Here is a 13200-nt window from a genome sequence, read left to right on the forward strand (position 1 = left end):
AAATTGATCTGCTTCTTAATTTTCCAGGAACTGTGCAGGAGAGTTGATTTCTCATTAATTTGAAGTTGGCCATGCTGGGAGTATTTACACCATGGAAATTGGCAATGCTACAAACTGGGGCTCCCCACACCCAACAGAGAGACAGTTTACCACCATAACATTCTAAATTGCTAACATTTATGAGATTGACAGTTTGATGAAGATGAAGCAATAGGGTTAGCTCGAAATAACAAATTTAACTTTATGAGTATTTGGATTTAAAAAGTTTCAAGAAATTTGTAATGTTTTGAACAACCCACAATAAAAAAAAAAAAAGAATACAAAACAAATACCAGCAAATTCTTGTAGGGATGTGAATAAAGATAATATTATACACTTAAAAAAAAAAGTTTCAAATTTGGGACATAGAGAAAAAGGTTTATTTTTAGAAGATTAGTTGGACAGAGAGAAAAGATAAAAATTCAAGAGCTTTGTGCCTGCTTTTTAAAAAAAATATCTATTTTTTTACTTGTAGTTGGACACAATACCTTTATTTATCTATTTTTATGTGGTGCTGAGGATCGAACCCAGGGTCTTGCACTTGCTAGGTGAGCGCTCTAACGCTCAGCCACAACCCCAGCCCATATTTATTTGTTTTTATGTGGTGCTGAGAATCAAACCTAGTGCTTCTCACATGCTAGGCAAGTGCTCTACCACTGAGCCCCAGCCCCAACCCTGTGCCTGCTTCTTACCATTCCCAAACCAGACTGCTGGATTCCTGAAAAATGTTGTTAAAAATATATACTCTGGGGTAGGGCAGATAACCACCTTCTGTTACTTGTGATCTCAACTTTCTCCAGTTATCTCACTGCCAGCACAGCTCAACTGACCTTATATATAGCTTTACATCTTAGTTACAGTGAGTTTCTTAGACCATTTCTTCAAGGAAAGAAAAACAGTCAAAGAGGAGCTAGCTGGAGGCCCTGATTAATTTTAGTCTACAATGTTGGAGCAAGTAGAGACTAATGAGGGTTGACCTAAGGTTCCCAGTTCTCCATGGGAAAGGATTTAAAGGAAAAATGAATGAAGAGGCCGGGCTTTTGAGTGTTACTGCCAAGAATGTCTTTCAGTTGAGTTTCATAGAAATGCAAGATTTTTATCTTGCTGTGAGGGCAGAGACAGATTATCTGTGATGTTTCAAAGACAAAAAGTGTTATTGAACAATACTTGAATGAAGGGATAAATGATAAGTCACAGGTCCTATTTTGATTTTTTTGACTTTGATTTTTGTGATGTTGGGGATGAACCCTGAATCTCTCCTATGCTAGGCAAGCTCTCCACCACCTCCAACCCAGGCAGTTTATTTTAATGTGATTTCAATGCATACATGAAAGCCTCTACTTGACTTCTTCAGAGACCTGAGAAGATTAAATGTTATCCATCTAAATTTTTTAAGCAATATTAAATTTATTTCCGCATTTCCCTCTTCCCTGCTCAGTAAATGATAATAGAGTAAATACCTGAAATTGAGAAACAGTCTTTAACTGGCTATGATATTTGAAATGACCACTGTACAACAAAGGGCCATTCCTTCTTTTTTTTTATTGATTCTTCATAGTTATAAATGACAGTAGAATCTCTTCTGATAAAATTATACAAGTATAGAATATATCTTTTTCTAATTAGGACCTCATTCTTGTGGATGGACAGGATGGAATTTGAGAAGCAAGAGCATCCAGAAATCCACAGGTGTTCTGTGATAAACACTTGGAAAATTTGGATAATTCTAAGGGATTCTGTTAGAGCTCATTGTCTCATCTTTTCTGATATCTTCATAATATAGGTTAATATTACTATTTATGTAGGCAGAGAGAGTTCCTTCAATCATCTTTGGATGGAGCTAATTATTTTCTTGGGAGAGAGCTTTATTTCTAATCTTGTCATACTTCTAGAACTTAGATATTTAATGAAATATGGTTAATATTTCCCAAAGGATACGATACCATCTGTCATAAATACACTGGGTTTCTGGGTTAAGATCTAGTCTTTATTATATTAGAAACTATGAACGCATTGGAGGACCTCATCCTCTGACCCAAATAAGAGAAATGTTTACCAAAGACAGCCTATAATATGATTTGACTAAAACGAATTTCTTAAAGATCAAACCCCCTGGCATTTGGAAAGATAATCATAGAACAATAGATCTTGGGAGTTGGTATAAAGGTTCCACTGGTGTTATTGAGGTCAGTGATGAAGATTAAGGAGGGGACCTCATGAAAATTGTGGATAGAGACAAGTTTTGTATCCTGCTTTGCAGCCTGAGAAGAGAAGTCACTTTTCACGTTAAGACAAAATGACAAAGTTTAGGTAAGAGGGAATTAAAAAAAAAAAAAAACAGCAGGAATTATGCAGCTAAAGAACTCTGTTGAGCTGAAGTTGACGTCTCATAACCGGGACATTTTTAGATGGAGAACATCCTGAAATTCTTAATGACTTGCCATTCATCACTATCTTTTCTTGAAGTGAAAAGTCCTGCCATGAGTATTTAAACATAAGCCATGACAGAGAGTCTACTGAAGAGTAATACTGAGTCACCAGTTTTAAATATCTAGTCATTAATTCAATGAGCGAAAGATTATTTTTCAGTATGGCATAGTCCCTTTCTATAAGTTACATTTAAAATCTAAGATGTTTTAATATAAAAAAGCCTGCCCATTCTAAAAAATTATATAGAAGAAAGAAAAAATGTAATTCTATCACCAAAGACAACTACAGTCAAAATTTGGATCACTTTCCTTTGATTTTGTTTCAAGTCATAACTGTGTACTCTATTAACACCCTCCTGTTGCTACTGCAGTCAACACTATTACCATCCTTATCACCTGCAACTCACTGAAATAACATTATATCATTACTAGTTATCACTTATAAACCTGCTAGTTTGGTAATTCTGAAAATACCATTTACAGATAATAAAATGGAAATGGAGAAAAGTAAGGCAAGTTTTTTAGGTGACGGGTTTAGGGTTTAACTTGAAAGCCTATTTTTTTTTTGTTTTACATTTTATTACATACATATTTATCTTACCCCCCCCCAATTTCTATCCTTCTTTTTCCCTTAAAAATATTATGATGTCCCCTGTGCCATTCATACTCTTCATAAACATAATTTTAATTGCAGCAAAACTGACAATGTCAGTGGTATTCTTCACACCAGTGAAGTTTTAATTGCTTTTTAAAAATATTTTTTAGTTGTAAATGGACCCAATACCTTTATTTATTTATCTTTTTATGTGGTCCTGAGAACTGAATCCAGTGCCTCACATGTGGCAGGTGAGCACTCTACCACTGAGCCTCAACCCCAAATGATTCAATTATTCCCAATTTTTATGTACATCTTTTTGTTATTTGAAACCAAATGATGATACCTCACAGTGTATGAGGGCTAGGCCCATCAGACGGAGGTCTAGATGAGAAGCTGTTCAGGAGCAGCTGATGCTCTAGTAAGTCCTCATACTATAGTTCACTTCCCTGGAAGCCACTTGCTGAGTCAATGTGAACAAAGGCCAGCTTGTGTTCCATTTTTTTTTTAAATTAAGGTTTTCAATATAAAATTCCAAATGTATTGCTTTCTCTCTGTATGCTAAGCTCTTGGCTTTTGTGTTATTCACTTTCCGACTCTGGTTGGTGCTCTGATTGTGCTCCTCCTGACAGCATGTTTCTTAATGCCCCTTCCCCCTTGCGTTTTGTTATCTTTAGGAAGTGGTTTAGAATTTTTATTATCCCAGTGAATAAAATTACTACCATGTTTTAGGTTAACATTCTGTTAAATTATAGAATTTGTACATATCTTTCCTACTCACTACTTGTGTTTAGTTCCAGATCTAAAACATTTTATTTCAAACATCTTGTTCTACAGAGTTTTATCTGCCTGGTTACCTCAAATTAAGATGTTTGTTTGGAGAAATAAATATTCTCTAAAGAAGTATGAAGAGCCAGGTGCGGTAATGGATACCTATAATCTCCATGACTCAGAAGACTGAGGCAGGAGGATACCAAGTTCAAGGCCAGCCTCAGCAACTTAGCGAGGCCCTAAGCAACTTAGTGAGACCCATTCTCAGATTTTAAAAAAATGAAAAAAGGCCTGGGGATATGGATCATGTGCCTCGGTGGTTAAGTGTGCCTGGGTTCAATTCCCAGTGTCCAAAATTAAAAAAATAATAATTAAAAAAAGCATGAACTTTACATTTCTACAGTTATTTCAACCAGATAATTAGGAATCAAATTCTTCTTTTCAGTTTTTCATATCTTTGTTTGTATATAATGTATGTTTACACCAATTCATACATGTACTTTGAATAATGATGTCCATCACATTCCACCATCATTGCTAACCCCCTGCACCCTCTCTTCCCCTCTCACCCCTCTGCCCTATCTAGAGTTCATCTATTCCTCCCATGCTCCCTCTCCCTACCCCACTATGAGTCAGTCACCTTATATCAGAGAAAACATTTGCCATTTGTTTTTTGGGGATTGGCTAACTTCACTTGACATTATCTTCTCCAAAGCCATACATTTACCTACAAATACCATGATTTTATTCTCTTTTATTGCTGAGTAATATTCCATTGTGTATATATGCCACATTTTTTTAATCCAGGGCATCTAGGTTGGTTCCACAGTTTAGCTATTGTGAATTGTGCCAGTATAAACTTTGATGTGGCTGTGTCCCTGTATGCTGATTTTAAGTCCTTTGGGTATCGACCAAGGAGAGGGATAGCTGGGTCAAATGGTGGTTCCATTATGAGTTTTCCAAGGAATCTCCATACTGCTTACCATATTGGCTGCACCAATTTGCAGTCCCACATCCTCGCTGACACTAGGAATTAAATCAGAGACTCTCTAATTGAAGAAAAAGTAGGCCCTAATCTTCATCATGTGGGATTAGGCCCCAATTTCCTTAATAAGACTCCTATAGCACAAGAATTAAAACCAAGAATCAATAAATGGGATGGACTCAAAATTTCTTCTCAGCAAAAGAAACAATCTGTGAGGTGAATAGAGAGCCTACATGTTGGGAGCAAATTTTTACCCCTCATACATCAGATAGAGCACTAATATCTAGGTATATAAAGAACTGAAAAAGCCAAGTACCAAAAAACAAATAACTCAGTCAATAAATGGGCCAAGAACATGAACAGACACTTCTTAGAAGAGGATATACAATCAATCAACAAATATATGAAAAAATGTTCGACATCTCTAGCAATTTGAGAAATGCAAATCAAAACTACTCTAAGATACCATCTCACTCCAGTCAGAATGGCAGCTATTATGAAGACAAACAACAATAAGGAATCAAATTCTTAACCAATTTTTTATATAAAATATGTCTGGAGCTCCCATACCATGACTGGCATTGTAGTAGAAATTGGGCACATATTAGGGAACAAATTAAAAACCATCCCTTCTTATGTAGAACCTAAAGTCTAATAGAAGAGGCATGCAGAAAATAAGTAAACAAATCACATTTTATATTATTTCACATAGTAAAATGCATGTCTGATGTTTTTTATAATATATAAACATAGCAAAAATTGTTCTATCATTTTTGTATTTTATTTGTATTTATTCTTAAACAAAATTACAAACCTCAGTTTAAAATGTTTGCTCATTAGTTTTCCCATAATCTTTGTTGTTAAAAAATTGTCAAATCAAATCAAATTGTTTTTATTTGTTTTTTATTTGTCACTTATTCATTAAATGGTAATTTGCTTAAAGGAAAATTTCTTCGGCTTTTCTACTGCCATGGAACGACTTTGTTCTTAGGTTTTCCAGGAAAGTATTGGATTCCTCACAAGAAAATGCATTTGTAGTGTGCCAGAGCATTGCATGGCTCTGCTAAGCCATACAAACTAGGAAAGAGTTGGTCAGATGTCAGTAACTCTCCCCCCTCTTGCTGCAGGTCCAAGGATCTTATAAAGGAAGCCATCCTCGATAATGACTTCATGAAGAACTTGGAGCTGTCGCAGATCCAGGAGATTGTGGATTGTATGTACCCAGTGGAATATGGCAAAGACAGTTGTATCATCAAAGAAGGAGACGTGGGGTCACTGGTGTATGTCATGGAAGGTAAGGTTCGCAGCCCTGATCCTATGACATTCACACATTCCCCTTTGGTCTTATCAGCCTGCACACAGATGGCAGTGTATTACATGGGGGCAATTCCAGTTTTCTTTCTTTTGTTGAGAACAAAACAGTTTGAAAAGAGTTGAAATCTGTTTAGATACAGTGGTTAACTAATTATATAAAGTGTGTGTTTAGAATACTAATATGGCAACTCCACATTTTTTTCAGTAGTAACTCAAGATTGTTAAGGTACTTTTGGTCAAGTAAACGGAAGTGTCAACTCTACCCTTAATTCTCAGCACATGACTAACTTTCCTACTATGATACTTCCATGAAAGGAAATGTTTCCAGTGTCCTACATATTATGATAGAGGTAGATCACGAAGATTGGATGGCATGTTAGCTGTCCAATTGATAAAAGTGATAGTCCCTTTCATAAATTTTGTACAAGAGGAGATGGAAACTGCTTTGAAAAAAATCCAAAACATGCACTATGTGAATAGGTTTTATGCCTAGGCCAATTTTCATAATGCTTATTTCTAACTTGAAGTTTATAATAGCCTAATTTCCTTTTGTGGGAAAAAAGAAGCCTGAAATAATGATAGAATCAGCTGAGAGGAAAGTGAGTTCAGAAACGTCTGTGGTATGAATTACTTGGCATATAAAAGTCACAGTTGTGGCTTATTAGGTGTGATGAGTATTTTACTAAGACATTCATGTCAAGTGATTCATGATTCAAGTCATCCCATAAATGTCATGTTTGTAAGTCATTAAGAGAAAAGGTGTATTTGGACAACTCATTTAATTTCTCTGAGTATCACCTACTAATTTGTAAAAAAGAAAATACTATTGCTTTCTGTCAATTTGCAAACCTCAATTAGTGATGATTCTGTTCCTCAGGGGACATTGGGCAGTATCTGGGTCATTTCTGATTGTCATAATTAGGTTTGTATAGGGAGGCTACTGGCTTCTACTGTATAGACTCTAGGGTCACTGCTCAACACAGTGGCTGTCCAAAATAAAGTATTATTTGGCCCCAAATACCATTACTGCCAACAGTGATACACCCTGTTTCTTTAAAGGATTCTTTAAAGGATTATTAGGAAATTAAAAATGGGATAGTTTGTATGAATGTGTAATATAAAATATTACAAAACAATAATAAGTATTATTACCTCTGTTAAATACTTGATCTTTTGTAGGAAATGTTCTTTCTGCATTGATATGTGTATATATATATATATATATATATATATATATATATATATATTAGACTTTCAATATATATCATTTTTAAATAGCATTTCATTTTTAAATAGCAATTTCTATAGTTTTTTTCCTTCATAGTTTTCATCTTTTATGTCAACATTATAAATTTCTTCTCCAAGCCAAAAGGATATAAATAAAAAAAGTTTGGCTTTCTTTTGGTAAAAACCAAAACACAATAAACAAAAAATACAAATACTGTTTATCTGGCAGAGAATTTCAGGCAAAGGGATTAAATCATAGGGCAAGAATATATGTGGGTAGTGAGCAGGAAGGATGAGAAAAATGAGAAGAAATATATAGAAGTCAAGTATGGAATATAAAAGTAGAGGCAGCATGTTAAGAACTAGTAACAATTAGAAATCACATTTAAAATATTGCTAAGATTATAATATACTAATATCATTGTATGATATGATGTTTCAGATATTACATTGATAGGCATCTATTTAAGAACATAGATATGGTAATCAGTAAGGAATGCTTTTACTTCAGTTATTTTCAAATGCTAATTACTAGTGTTGCATTTGAGAAATGAAAATTTGAAAATTTGTGGTAGTTTGCCTTCATTTTGAATATTTCTTACAAAAATAGAATTCTAAATAACTTTTTAAGTGTTTTTAAAAAATTCTATTTATCCATCTCATTCTTGTTTTCTAGAACTAACTGCAAGTTTTGTAGCTATCTGAGAAGGAATTTGGAGATAATAGTTAATATTTGTTGAATGCTTGCAACAATGTGTAACACTTTGATCCTGCTTTATAAAACACTTTTCATGTATAAAAATTAGTCCTCAAAACAATCCTGTGAAGTAAAGGTTAAACATTTATTATCCCTTTTTTATAAAGGAGGAGACTGAGGCTCAATAAAGTTAAGAAGTCAATTAATTTTCCCAGATCTTCCAACTACTTTCTAGAAGACTCAGGATCAGTACCCAGGCAATCTGGACTCAAGAGCTCAAACTCTTAACTGGGGGCCGGGTTGGGTTGTATTTGTCAGGGTTCAGAGAAACAGAACTAATGTTTAGACCTTCAGCTGATTACATGGATCCCACCCACATTACTGGGTGGTAATCACTTTAACTCAGTGTCTACTGATTTAAATGTTAATCTCATCTAAAAATATCTTTACAGAAATAAAGTTTGGCCACATAATCAGGTAGCCAAGTTGTCACTTAAAGGTATTCATCACAGATTCACCCCTTGTCAACTTGGTGCCCAAATAACCTCTTGTTCCACCATACTCAATCTCCAAATAAGGAGTGTCAAGCTCATACGTCCACCTAACATGATACAGCTCAGTACTATTGAAAAAATATATTAATACTTTCCTCAGAGAAAGCCAAGAAGTCCTCATGCAGTGTTTACTCATCTCATTGAGTTCCTATGGCTTAAATACAAAGACATCACATTAATAGTGTTTAAATACTATGATATAAAGTTAATATATTTTATGATAAGGAAATTTAAGGTGAAGAAAATTAATATTTTTGTTATACACACATCTATACACAAATACATTCATAACAAAATAGGAAAAAATACTTATGAGAAACTATATTGCTTCCTTAGGTAAAGGTAAATATACTAATTTTCCCCTGTTGCTTCAAGCTAGTTTTTAAATATATTTATCTACTTTTTACTGATGGATTGACTAAGTAGCATATCATCTTAATTTTCTTTAATTATCCTTTTTAAAAAAGCAGAGTTTCTAAAAATACATCAATATTCAGAGTCACAGTTTTGCCATGATGCTGTTGATTGCCTTCAGTTAAACTCAACAAAATGACCATAATCTTATAAACTCATGCCAATTTGTCCCCAAACAGCAATTCTAACTAACTCAGTATGACTTCAGCCGATCCTGTTCTTTTATACTTATGTAAAAATCATTTAAAATTAAAAAAACTGTCATTTAAAATTTTGTAAGTTTTAATTGAGGAAATGTTTTATTGTATAATTAGTTTTTTATCAACATATTTAATCCTCAAAGTTTAGATAGTAATGTTCTTGCTATAAATGGATTCTTTTTCTTCTGTGAACATTAATATTTATAGAGTATAGCATAATAGAAATGGATGAATAGGCTATAAAGGATCTTTCATAAACCTGGTTACTATCAAGATGTTCAGCAAAACACTCAAGGAGTTTACAAAGAAAATCAGTCCAATTTTTCCTCTCTCTCTTTAGTGAGATGGAGTGTTCTTTGTAAAAGGCTTGTATAATATGTGCTTTAAGTAATTTATTTATTATTTATTTTTTTTGTAAAGCCTGGGCAATGTCCCAAATGTTACTTTATACCTAAATGCCAAAGTTTCTCATGGTTTTAACAAAGGAGAAGAGTCATATGGTAAAACATCACTAATTAGGATAGCTAGGGAAAAATCATCTGGGAATAGTATGCATATATTATCATATAATTTCAAGCAAAATAAAATACCAAGCAAAATAAGTTGTGTTACATTCAGATACTTACAATTACTGCCTAGCAGAAGTTTCAATTTCAAGTTTTGATCAGAATTGTATGAAATTAGCTTCTTAAGATAGTGAAAGTAAAAAGAAAAGTTCTTAAGGTTCTATTAATATTTTAATTATGTTTTCAAATAGGTAAGTGACTGTTACAACATATGTATCTTTCAATCAAATAAGACATTGGCCTTATATATGCTATAACATCTATTGATACACTTTAAAAAAAGACTTTTAAAAATTTGTTCTAATTGGTTATACATGACAGTAGAATGCATTTTGATGCATCATACATAAATGGAATATAACTTCTCATTCTTCTGGTTGTACATGATGTTGAATCACACTGGTCATATAATCATATATATACATAGGGTAATAATGTCCAAGTTATTCTACTATCCTTATGACCCCCATACCCCTTTGTCTTCCTTCACTCCCCTCTACCTAACCCAAAGTACCTCTATTTTTTCCTAGCCCCCCTCCATTATTGTGAATTAACATTAGCATATCAGAGAAAACATTCAGCCTTTAGTTTTTTGAGACTGGCTTATTTTGCTTAGCATGATATTCTCCATCTTCATCCATTTACTGGCAAATACAATAATTTCATTCTTCTTTAAGGTTCATTTATATTCCATTATGTATACATATCACATTTTCTTTATTCATTCATCTATTTAAGGGCACTTAGGCTGGTTCCATAGTTTAGCTATTGTGAATTGACCTGCTATAAATATTAATGTGGCAGCATCACTGTAGTGCTGATTTTAAGTCCTTGGGGTATATACTTGAGGAGTAGGATAACTGGGTCAAATGGTGGTTCCATTCCACAGTTTCTGAGGAATCTCCATACTGCTTTCCCATAATGGTTGCACCAATTTGCAGTCTCACCAGCAATGTATGAGTGAACCTTTCCCCCATATCCTCCACAACATTTGTTGTTACTTGTATTCTTGATGATTGTCATTCTAACTGGAGTGAGATGAAATCTTATAGTAATTTTGATTTGCATTTCTCTAATTGCTGAAGATGTTGATCATTTTTTCATATATTTATTTATTGATTGTATTTATTCTTCTGTGAAGTATCTGTTCAGTTTCTTAGCCAATTTATTGATTAGATTTTTTTGTGTTAAGTTTTTTGAGTTCTTTATATATCCTGGAGATTAATGCCGTATCTGATGTGCATGCGGTAAAGATTTTCTCCCATTCTGTAGGATCTCTATTCACTTTATTGGTTGTTTACTTTGCTGAGAAGAAGCTTTTTAGTTTGAATCCCTTCCATTTGTTGATTAGTCCTGGAAACTCTATCCAGAGCAGAGAGATGAAAGAATTTAAAGGGATAAAGAAGAATTTAAAGGGATAAAGAATAGGAAAAGAAGAACTAAAACTATCACTATTTGCTGACAACATGATTCTATATTTAGAAGACCCCCAAAAAATCCCACCAGAAAACTTCTAGAACTAATAAATGAATTCAGCAAAAAAGCGGGATATAAAATTAGCACCCATAAGTCAAATGCATTCCTATACATCAGTGATGAATCCACTGAAAAAGAAATTAGGTAGACTACCCCATTCACAATAGCCTCAAAAAAAAAGATACTTGGGAATCAATCTAACAAAAGAGGTGAAAGACCTCTACAATGAAAACTACAGAGTAGTGAAGAAAGAAATTGAAGAAGACCTTAGAAAATGGAAATATCTTTCTTACTCTTGAATAGGCAGAATTAATATTGTCAAAATGGCCATACTACCAAAAGCGTTATACAAATTTAATGCAATTTCTATTAAAATCCCAATAACATTCTTCATAGAAATAGAAGAAACAATCATTAAATTCATTTGGAAAAATAAGAGACCCACAATAGCAAAAGTAATACTTAGCAAGAATAGTGAAGCAGGAGACATCACAATATCAAACTTTAACTATATTACAGAGCCATATAACAAAAATGACATGGTATTGGCACCAAAATAGACATGTAGATAAGTGGTACAGAATAGAAGACACAGAGACAAACCCATATTGTCTCATACTAGACAAGGCACCAAAAACATTCACTGGAGAAAGATAGCCTCTTCAACAAATGGTGCTGGGAAAATTGTAAATCCATATGTATAAAAATGAGATTAAAACCTACTCTCTCACCCTGCACAAAACTCAAAGTGGATCAAGACTTAGGTACAAGAACCAAGACCTTGTCCTTAACAGAAGAAAAAGTAGGCCCAAATCTTCACCATGTTGGCATAGGAACTGACTTCCTTAAAAACACTCCTAAAAGTGCAAGACAAAAAAATCAGGAATAAATAAATGGGATACACTCTTTTTCTCCTTTTTTATCATAAAGATAAACTTTGGTTTACCTTCATTCAAAATTAAGCAAATTATGATTTAGTCAATTATAACTCGTGATGTTTTTTATGTTTGGCAATCTAATTTGATATTCTAGTATTGAAAATATCTAACTCATGACTATGGAAGTAGGTGATTTGCTTAGCTAATGGTGTTGCAAAATTTTATGATCTTTTATTGTGGAAGTAGATGGATTACTCTTTTTTAAGTGGCAAGTGTTTAGTGCACTTTGGCAGTGGATTATTTTAAGTTAAACATTTTGATGAAATCATCAATATTTTTTCATGAGATGTTTGTTAATGTTTATTCTTTTTCTGTGTGTTCAAATTTTCATATTCCTAATGACCTTAAGACCTGTGTCTACATGTCTGTAGATGGGGAATTCAAGCCCAGAAAAGTCGAATAATTTGACCAAGATCATACCCTCAGTATATTGAAATATAAAACTTAGCCATGGAGTTCCCATACCTATGTACTGTTCAATGATAACTTTCAAAGAACAGATTAGAAGTACAGAAGATAGATGTTTATTATGAGCATCTCCATTTTAAGCTATATAGCATTAAACTCTAGGGTGAAAAAATTATTTGATTTCAAAAAAAAAAAAAAAAGAAAAACCTTGGACAGCAGTAGTAAAAAGTTAATACAAGATATTTCTTATAACAACATAGGCCTCTCTGCATGCTTTGAACATTGACCTGCTTCCTGCCCTCTCCACAGATCATTTGGCATCCATTCCTCTCCTCTTACAACTTTCTTTTTCCTCATTGAAGGGATGGCTGTGATTTGGCTTAATTCTTGGCCCACCTCTATACATTTGTTGTGTAAGATTAAACTACTGTATATCATCGAAGCCCGTTTTTCTGTCTGCAATCAATATTATTGATTTTTTTCTCACAATTAAAAAAATATTTTTTAAAAGAAGGAGCAAGTTTTTCAACTTATTACACAAATGTCTCTCTTTTTTTTTTTTTTCTTTTTTTTTTTTTTTTTTTTTT

At 33.4% G+C, this 13200-nt stretch overlaps 1 protein-coding gene across 2 annotated transcripts in view; it reads left to right on the forward strand.

Annotated features, from left to right (window-relative positions):
* The window catches only part of Prkg1 (protein kinase cGMP-dependent 1), a 1168403-nt gene that overhangs the window by 151223 nt on the left and 1003980 nt on the right, over window positions 1-13200 (forward strand). For both annotated transcript variants that reach the window (XM_048807597.1, XM_048807595.1), the window contains exon 2: window positions 5947-6113. In XM_048807597.1, the coding sequence (XP_048663554.1) occupies window positions 5947-6113 (167 nt within the window). The remainder of the gene's footprint in view (window positions 1-5946; window positions 6114-13200) is intronic.

Source organism: Marmota marmota, unplaced genomic scaffold, assembly GCF_001458135.2.
Source record: "Marmota marmota marmota unplaced genomic scaffold, marMar, whole genome shotgun sequence".
Taxonomy (NCBI): domain Eukaryota; kingdom Metazoa; phylum Chordata; class Mammalia; order Rodentia; family Sciuridae; genus Marmota; species Marmota marmota.